At 42.6% G+C, this 18,230-nt stretch overlaps 1 protein-coding gene across 3 annotated transcripts in view; it reads left to right on the top strand.

Annotated features, from left to right (window-relative positions):
- Window positions 1-3,767: 3,767 nt before the first annotated feature.
- LTBP2 (latent transforming growth factor beta binding protein 2) overlaps window positions 3,768-18,230 on the top strand; it is a 189,620-nt gene continuing 175,157 nt past the window's right edge. For all 3 annotated transcript variants that reach the window (XM_061611734.1, XM_061611733.1, XM_061611732.1), the window contains exon 1: window positions 3,768-4,684. In XM_061611734.1, the coding sequence (XP_061467718.1) occupies window positions 4,161-4,684 (524 nt within the window). In that variant the 5' untranslated portion in view covers window positions 3,768-4,160. The remainder of the gene's footprint in view (window positions 4,685-18,230) is intronic.

The raw sequence follows: 18,230 nt of genomic DNA, 5'->3' as shown, positions 1-18,230 counted from the left end.
ATATCACTGCTTATATTACAGAGACCACTGAAGAGATTGTTTTGTCCCAGGAACACCCCAGAACCTCTCTCACTGCTGCTAGGACACTACCCTGTACTACGTGAAATAATAGAGTAATGTCTGAGCATATGAGAAGTGTCTGAAGTGCACTGATTCTCACATACCAGATCAGGGAAAGAGGAAACATAGCCTTCTATGATAAGGGCTGGAACTTGATGGAGACTTGAGTGCTGGCACCCCTAACAAAAAATGCAGTGAATTTTAGAGGCCTGGAAAACTGTGCTAGCATTAGACAGGGTCACTTATAGTGAGAAAGGGGGATGTACCTTACCCACTCAACCATTTTCTACCTTCCATGAATAATGCTGCTACTGCTGTTCCCTGAAGGAGGTAAAGCCCCAGCCCGCATTCCCCCCCCCCCAAGAACCTGGCATAGTAATGGGAATGGCAAAGATCTGAGCCACTGCCAGAGGGCAAACATGTAGCACCAAGAGGAAAAAATACCACATAGTAAGCAAATAACTTTTCTCAGGGTGGTGAGTGTGGGGTGGATTGTTCCAGTCTATTGGTCTGGGGGGGGGAGTATACATACCCAAAGTGTTCTGGATATTAATGCTGGAACCCATATGGTGCCATCAAAATGTGTGAATGTTTTGACAATGTTTTCTGTAAAAGTCAAATCATACTAGAAAATCCTGCCTGACGGGAAAACAAGAAGAGATGGTTCCAGTCCATGTCTTCTACCCAGGCAAAATGATAATTACCCATAAGCCCCCATATCTGAAGTTCCCTGATATATGTGATACTCATGTCACCCAATACAAACTCTGGTATTTCATTCTAATTTTTCATTTTTTTCAGAAGCATCATGGTTCCCGGCTATCCTGGTCCAGGAATGGCTGTAACTGGTGAATCAGCCTCAGCTGGACATAAGCACTCCTAGGAACAGAAGTCACTTGGGATTCTAGTGTCAAGCTAGAACCCAAGAGTTCTCCCAGACTATGAATCTGTTCCTTTTAGGGGGAGTACAACCTTTCCCAGAACAGGTCGTGCACCTAATTCCCAGACATGGGAACCACCCACCCACAGCACTTCTATCTTATCAGGATTCAGCCTCAGTTTATTGTCCACTATCAAGCCCATCACACACATGTCCAAAACCTTCATAGCCTCTCCTGATTCTGATGGAATGGAGAGATAGAGCTCCACATATCTGGATGACAGCTCCCAATGGTTTCATATGGATGTAATATAGCATAGAGACAGAATGGACCCTACAGACTGAGTAGGAGTAGAACTACTGCAATACTGTACTTCCGTCTCCCACCTTCTTTAGTTGCTCCAGAAGGATACCATAGTCAATGGCATCAAAAGCCACTGAGAGGTCAAGCAGAACCAACAGAATCACATTGCCCCTGCCTCTCCCCGATAAAGGTAAACAATCAGGGTGATAAAAACTATTTTGGTGCCAAAACCAGGCTGGAAACCAGACTACAATGGATCTAGATAATCTGCTTCCTCCAGGCATGTCTATAGCTGGCTGGTTACCACCCTCTGAATCACCTTGCCCAGGAAGGGAATATTAGAGACTGGACAATAGTTTTCTAAAACCTCTGGCTTCAGGGAGAACCTCTTCAAGAGGGGTCACACCACTACCTCTTTCAAGGCTGTGGGCATAACTCCCTCTCATAATCAGGAGTTGACCACTCCCTGGACCCATCCAGTCAATTCCCTCCTAGATTTTCCCAACCGTGATGGGCAAGGATCAAGAGGGCTCGTAGTTGGCTTCAAGTGTCCACATCTCAGGCTGCAACAACTGAAACTGATCCCACAAGCTATAATTTTACTGTGCTCCAGGAACCTCCAACAAGCCTGAAACAATTGTGACACCAAGTTAAATCGGGGAGACAGAGAGCGTGTGTAAGTGATAGCAGTGGGATTGAAGCATTTTCTCCTGTGTCACAGTCCTGCTGAAATCCCCCCTCCTTCCCTCCTGCTACCTGCATGAAGGGACCAACAACTTATCTCCCAAGGTAAATAACGTGGGAGCATTTTGATTGGGACCATCACACAGTAGATGCCTCCCCCTCCCCCTGCAGCTCCGGGCTCATCTACACAGCTGTTTAGTGTGTGTGTGTTTGCTGCTCCTTGCATCCCTTTTTAATTTGCATGGTTCATATGATGTTACTAGCAAACAGAAGCTATCATGCAGTTTCCCCCCTGTAAATCCGTACTAACCCAATCCACTGATAATACAAAAAGTTTAGAACAATACTGCTCCACTCCACCCCACACGTCTTTGCAGACGGTTTGCTTCTATGGTTTTTAGTGGGTGGGTGAATCATCACTTTCAGCTCTTCCTCTTTCTCCACCCACTAATTCTCCCATGAATTCCATTTTGTTTCTGGTGGTTTATCTAGCAACTTCTGACTGCTCTGTCCTCCCCCCTTCACAGTTTGCTGCAGCCCTCCCTTCTTTCCTCCCCTTTCCCCCAAGCAAACTTCCTTCACTCCTTTTATTTCCTAAAAAATCTAAGGTGGATTTTTTTAAAAAAAGTCACCTAAAAATATCAATATCAATATTGATATTTTGAGAAAATATCATTATTAATATTGATATCTTGAGAAAATATCAGTATTGGTATTGATATATTTTAAAAAATATCGATATTATGTTGACTTGTTTTTCCAGCGGGAAAAAATTAACTAAAAAAAAGTAAGGGGCAGCAAAGAAAGGGGGGGCAGATTATTCCTCTTCTTTTCAATCTCCAAACTTTAGGAAGATGTGGGGCAGGAGGGAGTGGAAATACTGCTCAAGTCAAAAATATTTGCACATGCCCAGTAACTGAGCAACTGGAGGGAATAAAAATGTAAAATTAGAGAGCAGGGCCACAAGGAAGCGACACAAGCCCTCCCCAGAGGACCACCTACTTGTGTGAATGGAAAACTACAGATTTAAAGCTACCAAAAAAAAGCTACCAAGTGTGGACCTTGCAAATCTATTACAATTGTAAAAGCTGTGTATTTGCTACGAAGAAATGCTCCCATGTGGATAACCCCTCTTATTCAAAAAGAAATGATGTAAGGGCAAACTATACATTGCTGCGTATACACACCATACATTTAAAGCACATTTAAAAAAACATTACTTTCCCCAAAGACTCCTGGGAACTGCAGTTTGTTAACAGTGCTAGAAATCTTAGCTCTGTGAGGGGCAAACTACAGTTCCCAGGATTCTTTGATGCTATGTGCTTAAATGTGCTTTAAATGTATGGTATGCATACAACTATAATGTGTAGTTCATTAAACAGTTCCATCCCTGAGAATGGAATAGAGAGACACTGTGATCTGGGGACTTCTGTCACCTGTATCTTGCATCCATTCATGCCCAAGTTTGCTCCACCTTCGGAAAACAACTAAAGCTGTGCAGAAATTCTAGCTGATGCCGTAAACTCAGGAAGCCAACCTGCAGGCTTGTTTAGTGTGTGTGTGTGTGTGTGTGTGTGTGAGAGAGAGAGAGAGAGAGAGAGAGATGTTGAGAGGAAACTTTTTGCAAAGGCTTTGGATGGGCCTCTCTGGTTGCTCGGGGGTTAATAGTCCTGTCTTGTAAATTGTTTCCCTTTGCCAAAGTGGGTGTTGCTGGAATGTCTCTTGTAAGGAGGGGGGCTGAGCTGTGTCCTCTGGAGAGGGGCGATGTCAGCATCAAAAAGGCACAAAAGGGGGAGGTTTCCAAAAATAAAACCGTCCATCCTCTCCAGAGCCAGCCAGTGCCAGAGGCAAGCGAGAAGGTGCTTGGAGCTGTCTGCAAGGAACACACGCTCTGACAGCCAAGGGAGAGGGGACGGGGAGAGGAAAGACGGGGAGTTCTCATTCTTCCTAAGGTATGAGGACTGGCGGCTGCAGCTTTGGGAAACCTGCACTGTTGAACTTTCTCTGTGTTCTTGCCCCTCTGAGCATTCCTTCCCCTCCAGACAGCAGGTACCGATTAAGTCTCTTGCATATATATATATATACCTGAAGATGTGAATGGCTTTGAAACGTGTGTGAGGAATTTAGCTTAGCTGCCTTCTCCCCCCCCCCAAAAAAACCCCTCCAGTTGCACTCTTAGTTATACGAAACTACCAGTCCTACAACTGAGTGCTTTTCCTGTTGGATGAAACCATGAAGGGCTGCTGGAGGAATCTTCTCCCATTGACTGTAGCTCTTTTTGTGAGGGTTGGTGATTGTCAGAGAGACTTTGCTGGGCAGTTTGAACAAAGTCCTTCCTTCAGAGCCGAATCTGAAAGCAGAGAAACGCCTCAGCTAAGATTCCGGAACCAAGGTAGTTTAGGACCAACAAACAAAGTGTTCAGTTTGTTCCAGGTACACAGTCCTCCTTCTCCCTTGGACCATGTTCCTGCGACCCCTCAGAGCGATGTAGTCTCCAGTGCCTGGATGAGAAACTTGGCAGGGAGGGAAAACCGAAAGCCACACTCTGCTCCCACAAACCGCAAGCTCCATGCCCCCACAAATATCAGATCCCAATCCATCAGTCGTGGGACAAAAGCTGATGCTCCAGGCAGAAGCCTGAGTTGGACTCCACAGAGACAAAGGATGGACATCTCACACCAGTGGCCACGGAATGGGCCAAGGGCAAGGACAGCAGCACAGCCAAGAATGCAAAATTCCAGAAGCCGAATGGCAGGGTAAGTGCAGAAATGGCTTTTAACTGTCAAACAAAGTACTTGCGGGATTTGACAGCTCCTTTTTCTCTGTCAGAGCAGAGCTATGATGGTAGTTTTGCAGGCAAATTCTAGTTTCCAGAACATGTCAGTTAACCCAGAATCTAGTTGCAAAGATGTTGTCCCAGATAGTGCCCATTTTCTTCAAAAAGCCAACTAGCCTGATACTATCTTGTATCGGGATCTAGGACTATCCTAATGTAGCAACAAGGCACACCACTGACCCATACACAGCAACAGTATACGGTACGCATGTCCAAGGCACATTTACTATCTGTATATGCTCATACACACTGAGATACTGAGTGGATTTAACAGGGAGAGTGTGACATTGTAACTGCTGTCATTGAAAATGTATGTGCTTTGGCTCAAGATATTCACAAAGTATTCATGTGCAGTTTATGCACACAACAATCACTTTGATCTTCCAGCTGTGGCATTTGCTGCACATGTCAACGTTTTGGTGTGCAGGTGGCCAGGGCTATGTGCATTATGATACATTTGTGTTTCTGCCCTTGTGTTAATGAATGGATCTGTTAATTTCTTTAGATGAGGGTGACAAGCAATGTGGCTACCGGCTGTTCTTGTCACACTGACTGTTTCTTCCCTGTGGTGGAGTCCTTGTATACGTCATTTCCAACTCCATTCTGATAAAATTAAAGGATGCTTCTAATGACTCTGTCAGAAATGGTTTCGTCTTGAATTGTAGGGACACACAGTGCCTTTAGCTGCTTTACTTAAGGGGAAATTGGACTGTTGTGATATCTTTGCCACTGCAATAGTCGCAATGGTGTTCATAGGATCAGCTGTTAAGTTTAAGAAAGGCCCTGTTTAACAGCATCATCAGCTCCAGATCCAGAGACTGCTCAATATGCCCACACTTTATTGCACTCAGAAATCAGAATTGCTCTGAGGTGACCTTTTACACTTCCTAGTGGTACTAATACCATGCTGATTTGGTATCTGTTCCTACTACCCATATTTTTTCTTTGTACCACAGTCAGGCAAGGGTTCTTGGGGGTTCAAAACCAATGATAAATAAAATTGACATAAGTGTACAATTCTTATAATGCAATACGTGTCCTGTACTCAGAAATAAATCCCACTGAGTTCAATGGGGTTTACTCCCAGGTAAATGAGTATAGGATTGCAACCTTAGGGCCCCTTCAGCCTGTTGTTTTATTGAGGGTATATTCTGCAACATGTTCTGTCTTGACAGAATAATAGTGCAGAAGTGGTGGGTTTGTTCTGCTTTATTAGTTGTTCTGTGATGCTTCCCAATGCTACCACATTACTGTAGTGTGGAGGGGCTGGAGTGCAACAGAAGTGGGACAACCATCCCACCCCCAAACATTTGTGGTATGAAAAGCTATGGGATCTTAGCAGGAAGTTACAGGATGTGCACTGACTGGAAATGAAACAGTATGACCTCCCCAAACCTTGTCCAGGTGCAAACAGTATGAAAAGTGGGATTGCATACAACTGTCCCGATAGCATCATGAGAACTAATAATTATGAATGTACAATGAAAAAGGATGTCTGGAGGGACCCTTAATTAATTTGATAGATTATATTACTTCTCTGTTCTTTGCAATATGTAAAGAGTTATGTCTTTTGTGCATTTGTTTGAGGGCCCAACAACACATTACAACACAGTTGAATGGAACGTTAGCCTGATACCCATGTCTCTGGTTTCCAAAATATTTTGAGGTGCAGGTGATCTGCAACAGAGAAGCAGTGGGGAAATTTAAGCTCCCCTCCCCCTTTAAGTATTCTTCCCATCTACTGCTTTTCTCTTAACGAAATTCCACCCAAATACCTCTTTTCCACCTAGTGGAGTTTTGATCTATTTTTACACGGTATACATGATTCTGGAATCCTGGTTCTACTAAAAACACCTGGGCAGCGGGGGAGGGGAGAGGGTGTCAGCAGGGAAGGTTTAAGTAAGTTGCCCATCTCCTAGCACTTTTTCACTGCAAATTACCTCCATTCGAGAATGTTTCTGCAGCCGAGATGTGGCCTTTGGCCTAGCACTACATGCTGTAACTGCTTTGTAATCCATAGTTTGGCCCTAAGCAGGCTTCTGAATTAGAAAAAGCTTTAGAATGAGCTAGATGCAAATAAATGTCTGAACAAAAGTAAGATCTATTTAGGAAAGCAACACATATATACCATATAGAAAAGAAACACAAAAACATTTATTATTTTTGTTTTATTTATTAATTATAATATTTATATCCCACCTTTCCCCCCAGGAACTTAAGGTGGTCCCCCAAGGAACATGGTTCTCCACTTCCGCATTTTATCCTCACCACAACCCTGTGAGGTAGGTTTGCCTGAGAGACAGAGGCTAGCCCAAGATTACACAGTGAGCTTCATGGCTGAGTTGGGATTTGAACCCTGGTCTCTAAAGTCCTAGTCTGACACGCTGAGCACTACACCGCACTAGCTTGGCTAGTGCTCTATTTAGTGCTCTATTAGCACTCTGATTTAATTTTGTATGTGAAATGCCTTAGTTAGAGCACAGTATGCAAAGTTATAATTAATCCATAGAATTTGCTCATCAGAGAGCGAAAAAGCAAGTCTCTTTTTCATCCTGGCATAGTCACAGTCACATGTAGCATATATTTATCTATCAGTGAAAACTATTTCCTTGTTACGGAGAAAGGTTCTTTGATGTAGTGTGACATCACAATTCCACTTGGAGTTGAGATTCTTTCTGATGTATTACGACATCACAGTCCCATTTCCAGGAACCTTAAAATGCACAGCAGGCAGTTTACACAAAGCTAATTTTCTTCTAATCAGCAGATGAATCAAGGGAAGAGAAATGTCAGGACTTATTTTATTTATTTATTTAAAACACTTAATCATTTGCATTTCTAAGCAGTGTACATAAAAACAAGCCATAACAAAACAAACAATAGAACAATAAAATAACCATAAAAAGCAAACAAACAAACTAACCTTGGAACAAATCTAGCACATATTGCCCTGGATAGGGATTCAGATATGTAGACGGAAGCTTGGATAAGAGTTTAAAAGGAGGAGGTTAGATAGAATAAAGATGAACTGTTTCAATACACATTCCAGGAAAACACAACCTGGCAGACAAGACTCCTGCAAAATCAATATATAATTCACTAATAGGCAAAACACCTTGCGGTTTAAGAACATACATTCTTAAACCACAAGGTTTTTTGCCTATCAGTGAATTTCTCTGCTTTTTAATCCGGGAGGTAAGAAATGGGATCCTGTGCAAGTTTGCTGAGAATGGATCAATCCTTTGCATGCTTATTGAGTTCAGTGGGATTTACTCCCCTGCAATCATGCTTAGGATAGGTGAAACTGAGCACAGGGGATGGGGAGGGGAGAAGGAGTCTGGTGTGGGTGTGGCCTCCTGATTAGGCAAGCCCAGCAGCTGTGAGTCTGGCTTTTAGAACACTGACAGTTGGTTCTTACTGAGCATGCCCAACATTATCATTCAGTTAATGCAAAATTTCTTAAATTAATTAAAAATCAGCCAGGCATTTTTTTAACCTTTAAGCTGCAGAAGATGAAGGTCAGAGTATGGGGCAAGCTCAGTAATAGGATTACAGGTACTCTGTGAACATGGCTGATTTTTAATGAATTTCAACAGATTATGAGAACTCTGACAGAAAAAAGTCCAAAAGGGCTCTGGGGTTTTTTTCTCTCTTTTTAGACTTTGAACTCTGTATTCTTTCTGACTGTTTTGTGTATCACCATGAAAATTTAGAGGGTTGTTAAGCAAGTGTTTCAGAGTTCAGGACTATAAGTTTTGTAAGGTTTTGTTTTGACATGAGCTTATGGGAAGCATCAGAATGGCATGGGGGGTATTTTCAGTTTAACATTGCCACAACTCTCGTGGCTGTATAATATAGTATAGGCATGTTTGACCATGCTTTGACAAATGCTTCCTTAGGGAATGTTTGCACATCACACAAGCACACCAACTGATGTAAAAGCTAATGGTACCTGATAATAACAAGGAAGCTGTGTAATTAGATGTGAGAGATGTTCCTGATTTACTCAGCATAATAGAACTAAGACCCAGTTTCAGAGAAGGTGGGGGATGGGATCAACTAATTTTAGAACACCAGCCAAAGCTGATGGAAGACACTCCTTGCCACCAAGGCCACTTGAGCCTCAAGTGACAGTAATTGATTTGTACCCCAAGCTACACACTTGCTCCTTCAGAGGAAGGGAGTGTAACCCTCTCAGGAGCAGGCCACATCCTTCATCCAGTCAATGGAACCACACACTAATAGTCTTGTCTAGATTGAACTTCACTTTATTAGCTCTCATCTAGTCCATTACCGAGGCAAGACATCAATCTAGCACATCCACTGCCAACCTGGAGATGTAAAAGAAAGGGAGAGTTGTGTGTCATCAGCATATTGCTGACAACGTACTCTAGATCTCCAGATGACCCCACTCAGTGGTTTCATATAGATGTTGAATAGCATGGGGGATAAAATCAAATCCTGTGGAAGCCCACACTGTGAAGGATCCACAGGGCCAAACAATGCTCCCCAAGCATGACCCTCTGAGAACAACCATCCAAGTAGGACTGGAACCACTGCAGAGCAGTGCCATCCACTCCCAATTCAGACAGATGCTCCAGAAGAATACTATGATCAATGGTATCAAGAGCTGCTTAGAGATCAAGGTGGATTAATGCAGACACACTCCCCTTATCTCTCTCCTGACATAGGTCATCATACTGGGAGACTAAGGCAGTTTTTGCGCCAATTGAAATGGATCTAGAAAATTGGTTTTAACCAAGTCAGCCTGGAGCTAGCCTCAGTCATGAGCTCCAGAAGCTTGCCCAATAAAGGAACATTAGTGATTGGCCAAATATTATTTAGATTTTCTGGATCCAGGGAGGGTTTATTAAGGAACAGCCTTACCACTGCTTCTTTTAGGCAGGTGGGGACCATCCCCTCTCACAGGGACGCATTAACCACCTCTCTAGCCTAGCTACCCATGTCTTCCTTCCTACTTTTTATCAGCGATGAAGGGCAAGGGTGAAGAGCACAAGTGGTTGCCCAAGCCGAGCCAAGCACCTTGTCCAGGTCACCAAGCCCTACCAACTGAAACTCATCCAGCACAATGGGATAAACAGTGCTCTGGACACTTCTTGAGATTCATCTGCTCTAACAGTGGAGTCAAGGTCCAGGCGGATGCAAGCAATTTTATCCTCAAGTATTTTGCAAACAATTCATAGGGAGCCACCGTAGGTTCCACCATGTCCTTTGGGTCAGATTGTAAAAGGCCCTACATTACCCAGAAAAGCTCTGCTGAAAGACACAGTGAGGATGCAATGTCTTCTTTGCTGCCTTCACTGTCACTAAATAGGTTGGATAATGAGACTTACTAGTGTTTGGTTGCATTCATCTGGAGATTTTCTCCACTTGCACTCAAGCCATCTTCCAGCTTGTTTCATTGCCCTAAGCTCTGGTGTGTACTAGCGATGGGCTCTGTTTCTGCAATAATCAGATCTTCCATCAGATTAATTATTATTTCTGATATTCTCTGTCTTTGCAGAGAGAATTTTGAAGTAGCAACTCTCCACGCCTGATTTCTGATTCATTCTTAGTTTTTTCTAGTTTTTTTTTAATTCACTTTGAAATCATAGTGTGAGTGATATTTTTATCGATCTACTTTCTGTTTGAGTTCTTCAAATGTGTATTTCCTTTCACTGATGTCAGTGAAGTATTGATTGTAACTGACAGACAGAAAGCAGCAGACGGGAATGAGATGTTGATTGTTAAGTAGCAGGAGGAAGACACAGATTTGATTATCAACCTTAATCTGCTCTGCAATGCACTTGAAAAGGAATGCAAACAGGCAATAATTACAGAGTTCAGAATAAAGATCGATACCAGTGGAGAGTGAATAAATAGTAATTATGATATTGATAATTGTCTGCAAAGCAAAAAAGAATCAGAGGAGATCAGAAAAATGAAAAGAGATCAGGGAATCAGATTATTAATGACCACTAGGGGGCCACACTTAAAAAGAAACATAAAAAAGGGAGAGGATTCCCTCCTTAGTGTGTACCAAGAAGCCAGCTTGGCTTTATCAAGTGGGAGAAGGTGCTCAGGAGTGATTGTGTCAACAGCCCGGGCAATCTGGGTATTCCATAGATCAGCCAGAACTTCAATGGGAGAGCCAGTTATACTATTAAATTATTATTATCAAATCTCCAGGGTCTGATGAACTGCATCCTAAATTAATGAAGGAACTGGCTGAAGAATTCTCAGAATCACTGCATATTATCTTTGTGAATGGAGGATGGATGAAGTGCTGGATGACTGGAGGAGAGTTAATGTTGTCTCTGTCTTCAAAAAGGGCAAAAAGGAGGAACCTGGGAGCTACAGACCAGTCAGTTGACATCAATCCCTCAAAAATTCTGGAGCAGATTATAAAGCTGTCAGTCTGTAAGCATCTTGAAAACAATCTGAGGAACTGAGACAAATAGTGGTAACGAGAGAGGAAGTTCTAGGCTTAATAGACAATATAAAAACTGACAAATCACCGGGCCTGGATGGCATCCACTCGAGAGTTCTCAAAGAACTCAAATGTGAAATTGCTGATCTGCTAACTAAAATATGTAACTTGTCCCTCGGGTCCTCCTCTGTGCCTGAGGACTGGAAAGTGGCAAATGTAACGCCAATCTTCACAAAGGGATCCAGAGGGGATCCCAGAAATTACAGGCCAGTTAGCTTAACTTCTGTCCCTGGAAAACTGGTAGAAAGTATTACTAAAGCTAGATTAACTAAGCACATAGAAGAACAAGCCTTGCTGAAGCAGAGCCAGCATGGCTTCTACAAGGGAAAGTCCTGTCTCAGTAACCTATTAGAATTCTTTGAGAGTGTCAACAAGCATATAGATAGAGGTGATCCAGTGGACATAGTGTACTTAGACTTTCAAAAAGCGTTTGACAAGGTACCTCACCAAAGGCTTCTGAGGAAGCTTAGCAGTCATGGAATAAGAGGAGAGGTCCTCTTGTGGGTAAGGAATTGGTTAAGAAGCAGAAAGCAGAAAGTAGGAATAAACGGACAGTTCTCCCAATGGAGGGCTGTAGAAAGTGCAGTCCCTCAAGGATCGGTATTGGGACCTGTACTTTTCAACTTGTTCATTAATGACCTAGAATTAGGAGTGAGCAGTGAAGTGGCCAAGTTTGCTGATGACACTAAATTGTTCAGGGTTGTTAAAACAAAAAGGGATTGCGAAGAGCTCCAAAAAGACCTCTCCAAACTGAGTGAATGGGCGGAAAAATGGCAAATGCAATTCAATATAAACAAGTGTAAAATTATGCATATTGGAGAAAAAATCTGAATTTCACATATACGCTCATGGGGTCTGAACTGGCGGTGACCGACCAGGAGAGAGACCTTGGGGTTGTAGTGGACAGCACAATGAAAATGTCAACCCAGTGTGCGGCAGCTGTGAAAAAGGCAAATTCCATGCTAGCGATAGTTAGGAAAGGTATTGAAAATAAAACAGCTGATATCATAATGCCGTTGTATAAATCTATGGTGCGGCCGCATTTGGAATACTGTGTACAGTTCTGGTCGCCTCATCTCAAAAAGGATATTCTAGAGTTGGAAAAGGTTCAGAAGAGGGCAACCAGAATGATCAAGGGGATGGAGCGACTCCCTTACGAGGAAAGGTTGCAGCATTTGGGGCTTTTTAGTTTAGAGAAAAGACGGGTCAGAGGAGACATGATAGAAGTGTATACAATTATGCATGGCATTGAGAAAGTGGATAGAGAAAAGTTCTTCTCCCTCTCTCATAATACTAGAACTCGTGGACATTCAAAGGACCTAGGACCTAGACTCTCAAGTTATAGCAGTAGATCCTAGTGAGATGTCCGGAGCACAGTCTTGTCCTGTTTTGTTGGATGAGCTTCAGTTGGTTCAACTCGAGGACGTGGACAAGGTGCTTGGACAGGTACGTGCAACCACTTCGGTACTGGATCCTTGCCCCTCCTGGCTGATAAAAACTAGTAGGAATGGAACAGGTAGCTGGGCCAAGGAAGTGATAAATGCCTCTTTACGAGAGGGAGTGGTCCCGGGCTGTCTGAAAGAGGCAGTGGTGAGACCACTCCTGAAAAAGCCTTCCTTGGACCCAGACAATTTTAACAGCTACAGGCCAGTGGCGAATGTTCCATTCCTGGGCAAGGTCTTGGAACGGGTGGTTGCTGGCCAGCTCCAGGCGCTATTGGATGAAACTGATTATCTAGATCCATTTCAATCGGGTTTTAGGCCCGGTTTTGGCACTGAGACAGCCTTGGTCGCCCTGTACGATGACCTATGTCGGGAAAGAGACAGAGGGAGTGTAACTCTGTTGATTCTCCTTGATCTCTCAGCGGCTTTTGATACCATCGACCATGGTATCCTTCTGGAGAGGCTCGCGGAGTTGGGAGTTGGAGGTACTGCTTGGCAGTGGTTCCGCTCCTACTTGGCGGGTCGTCTCCAGAAGGTAGTGCTTGGGGAACATTGCTCGACACCGCGGGCTCGCCAATATGGGGTCCCGCAGGGGTCAGTTTTGTCCCCCCTGCTTTTTAATATCTACATGAAGCCGTTGGGAGAGGTCATCAGGAGTTTTGGAGTGCGTTGTCATCAGTATGCTGATGACACGCAGCTCTACTTCTCCTTTTCATCTTCTTCAGGTGAGGCTGTCGATTTGCTGAACCGTTGCCTGGCCTCGACAATGGACTGGATGAGAGTTAACAAACTGAAGCTCAATCCAGACAAGACTGAGATGCTGTTGGTGGACGGGTTCTCTGATCGGATGGTGGATATATACCCTGTCCTGGACGGGGTTACACTCCTCCTAAAGGACCGGGTTCGTAGTCTGGGAGTCTTTTTAGACTCTTCCCTCTCACTTGAGGCTCAAGTAGCCTCGGTGGTTAGGAATGCGTTTTACCAACTTCGGTTGGTAGCCCAGCTACGTCCCTATTTGAGTAAAGAGGACCTTACATCAGTGGTACATGCTCTGGTAACCTCACGTTTGGATTACTGTAATGCGCTTTACGTAGGGCTACCTTTGAAGACAGTTCGGAAGCTACAACTAGTGCAAAATGCGGCGGCCAGATTGCTGACAAGGACCGAGCGGTCCGAGCATATAACACCTGTTCTGGCCAGCTTGCACTGGTTGCCAATATGTTTCCGGGCTAGATTCAAAGTGTTGGTATTAACCTATAAAGCCTTATACGGTGCGGGACCACGATACCTTGCGGAACACCTCTTCCGATATGAACCGGCCCGTGCACTACGTTCTGCTACGAAGGCCCTCCTCCGGGTTCCAACTCACAGGGAGGCCCGGAGGGTGATGACAAGATCTAGGGCCTTCTCAGTGGTGGCCCCCGAACTATGGAACAATCTCCCTGAGGAAGTACGCCTGGCGCCGACTCTGCTCTCCTTCCGGCGCCAGGTCAAAACCTTCCTATTCTCTGAAGCATTTTAAGTTACACTGATTTAATTTTAAAAATGTTTATTGTATTGGATTGTTGATTGTATTTTAGTATTATTTTGTTATTCATTGTATTTTTATGCTATTTTATGTTCACCGCCCAGAGACCTATTGCTAGTCGGGCGGTATATAAATTGAATAAATAAATAAATAAAAATAAATAAATAAAAGAAGCTGAATGTTGGAAGATTCAGGACAGACAAAAGGAAGTACTTCTTTACTCTGCGCATAGTTAAACTATGGAATTTGCTCCCACAAGATGCAGTAATGGCCACCAGCTTGGATGGCTTTAAAAGAAGATTAGACAAATTCATGGAGGACAGGGCTATCAATGGCTACTAGCCGTGATGGCTGTGCTCTGCCACCCTAGTCAGAGGCAGCATGCTTCTGAAAACCAGTTGCCGGAAGCCTCAGGAGGGGAGAGTGTTCTTGCACTCGGGTCCTGCTTGCGGGCTTCCCCCAGGCACCTGGTTGGCCACTGTGAGAACAGGATGCTGGACCAGATGGGCCACTGGCCTGATCCAGCAGGCTCTTCTTATGTTCTTATGTTCTTAACAATGCTGTTACTAGAAACCAACATGGATTTGTCAGGAACAAATCCTACCAAACTAATCTTATCTTATTTTTTTGATCTTGTGACCTCCTTGGTAGACTTTGGAATTACTGTGGACATAATATATCTCAACTTCAGCAAAGTTTTTGACAAAGTGCCCCATGATATTCTGATTAGCAAACTAGCTAAATGTGGGCTGGGTGGAACGACTATCAGATGGATCCACAGTTGGCTAAAGAATCATTCTCAAAGAGTGCTTATCTATGGTTCCTTCTCAAACTGGAGGGAGGTAATGGGCAGGGTACTGCAGGGCTCAGTCCTGGGCCCAGTGCTCTTCAACATTTTTATTAATGACTAGGATGAGGAGGTGCAGGGAATGCTTATCAAATTGCAGATGATACAAAATTGGGAGGGATAGCTAATACCCTCGAAGACAGAAACAAAATTCAAAGGGATCTTCATAGGCTGGAGCATTGGGCTGAAAACAACAGAATAAAATTTAACAGGGATAAGTGCAAAGTTCTACACCTTGGAAAAGGAAACCAAATGCACAGTTATAAGATGGGGAATAGTTGGCTCAGCAATACGACAAGCGACAAAGGTCTTGGGATTGTTATTGATCACAAGCTGAATATGAGCCAGCAGTACAGTGTAGCTGCAAAAAAGGCAAATGCTATTTTAGGTTGCATTAACAGAAGTATAGTTTCCAATTGCATGAAGTACTCGTTCCCCTCTATTTGACACTGGTTAGGCCTCATCTTCAGTACTGCATCCACTTCTGGACACTGCACTTTAAGAAGGATGTAGACAAACTGGATTGAGCAGGGGATTGGACTTGATGGCCTTATAGGCCCCTTTCAACTCGACTGTTTTATGTTTCTGTGATTTTATTATTATTATTCTATAGGAATGCATCTATTCTGTTGCATTCTTCTTTACATCTTGCATTTCCCTTTCCGTCTTTCCACTAATGTGATTTCTATCAAAACCTGAGCCATTGCCTACAAGCTGTAGTGACAAGTCTGTTACAGTAATACCTCAATTAACAAATTCTCCAGGATGGAAGCTCCCTTTAACCAAGGTGTTTTTTTTTAAGGTGAAACTGACCAGCTTTGCTTTGCTATGGATAAATTTTCAAGCCTGTGACTTTGCTTTAAGGTGAAACTGACCGTCCTATGTCTTTGCTTTGACAAGTCTGTGCATTTGCTTGCTAGGATGAAACTGACAAGCCTGTGTGTTTGCTTTGCATTAAAGAGATCTGTTGCTTTCTCCCAGGGCTGGGGAGGGAAGGATCCAATAGGATTTGGAGGGGAGGGAGGACTTCCGGGAAGGGTTGCTTTGCCTGTGCTGCCTCTGAGCGAGCTCTCGTCTCAGAAGAAGCTTTTTCAGCTTTAAAATTAGTCAGAACGCTCTTTTTGACTGATAAAGATTTTCTCCCGGGCAGGGAGAAACGTAGAGATCAACCCCAAAGCCTGTTTTTGTGGGGAGGACTGGATTTCATTTATTTATGAGAGAAAGTTCAAACTGCAATGCCGGACGGACTTTCATCAAGCTCTAGCTGATTACAACAACACGTTTATCTTTTCTTTAAAGAAAAAACAGACTCTAACAGGCAGATAAGCATCCTTCTTTCTATCTTCTTTTTCCACTTGGCTTAAATTGGTGCAGCAAAAAAGAGATTTGTCAATGAATCAGCTGTGAAGAAATTCTTAGGTGAGTTTTGGCTTTTCTCTTTCACTAACGAAATTAAGGAGGAAAGAAATCGAAAAAGCTTATCTTTGTTTTTATCGCAAAAAGCTGTCCTGGAGGTGCATTCTAAAGATATCAACGGAAGAGGGATTTCTATTTCGAGGAGGGGGAAAAAAAATTTTTTTTTTTGGTCCATTTCATTTTGACGAATCTGCTTGTTCACAACGCCACTAATTGTTTTGATGTTGGGAACTAAGTTTGTTTTGTATTCCTGAACACATAGAGATAAGGCAGACTGTATTGTCTACACTGATACAAGCAAGCCTGAAATATTAACCCAATTGTGGCTGAAATAATTTTTGTCTCTGTGGTTTTAAGAATGACAACCAGGAAAGTGAATGAGACCATGGAAGAAATTATGTTTCAGAAAATAATGGGTGAGATTGAGATAACGAAACAAACCCTGAGACAGGGTAGCCAGGAGATGAAAATTGAACTTAACAAAATGACGCAGGAGCTTAAAGAAATAGTGGATTCTGTGAGAGAGGAGTTTGATGGGATAGGGAAGCTACAAGACCTGGAGATTGGAACAAATGTGAAATTTGAAAAAGATTTGGATTTTATGGATGTTAGAAATAAAGTTGACTGTTTGGAATTCAACGTTGTCTCTGAAGAAATTAATGAAGATTTTGGTGGTAAAGTTATCAATGTCTTGGATAATTTTCTGGACTGGAATGAGGTGATGGAGTTTGACATAGAAAAAATTTATGGAGTTGGCTACAGATATGTGACAGTGGAGAAACTCTTAAGAGATGAGCCAGTGCATTTTGTAAAAAAGAAGAACAGAGATATGACTTTGCAGCAATACTTCAGCAACATATTCAGAATTTTTGACTGGAATGATGTGATGGGGCTTGACATGGAAAAAATTTATGGAATTAACTACAAATATGTGACAGAGCAGAGATGCACCCAGAGCAGAGATGTGTCTTTACAACAATATTTCAACAACATATTCAGAATTGATGGCAAAGACATATTTGTGATGGGGGAAATTCCCATCAGACTCTTGTTATATGACTATGGCTACGACAGTAAGATCATCATGGGATACTGATAATGGACGAATGGATACTGAAACCACTGGATTTAACAGGACTATTGAAGATGGAAGATGGAATTAATATTGATAATGGAAGAATGGTTATGGAAATTATTGGACTTAACAGATTTGACGAGATGGATTAATTGATATGTTTACTTGGACTATGGCTATGACAACAAGATTATTATGGGATATTAATAACGGAAGAATGGCTATTGAAATTATTGGGCCTAACAGATTTGAATTAGATGGATTAAGCGATATGTTTATTTGGAGAAAAATTGAAAGATATATCTTTCAAGGAATTGAAACCTCTCTTTGACTTTTTGTGGAAAGAATAAAATAATGTTTATGAGATTTGATGATTAATTAAGATAAGTACTGGAGGAAAGTGATTTTATAATATAATTTTAGAGATAGGATTGTTATATATTCTAGACTTATAACTGATCTGCGACAAATCGGAAGTCGACATTTTATTTTATTGTTTAATTGTTTTTGTTTTGTTTTGTTTTTTGTCTTTGAAAATTTGAATAAAAATTAATGATAAAAAAAGGATTTGGAGGGGAGGGACCCTTTAAAGCCCCTGTTGAAGCTGCCCCTGCCATCTATGAGCAAGTATAGGAACTTATCCCTATTTTTTCCATGTTATTCCTACC

This window comes from Rhineura floridana, chromosome 2, assembly GCF_030035675.1.
Source record: "Rhineura floridana isolate rRhiFlo1 chromosome 2, rRhiFlo1.hap2, whole genome shotgun sequence".
Lineage (NCBI taxonomy): Eukaryota > Metazoa > Chordata > Lepidosauria > Squamata > Rhineuridae > Rhineura > Rhineura floridana.
This window is presented reverse-complemented; position numbering and strand designations above follow the sequence as displayed.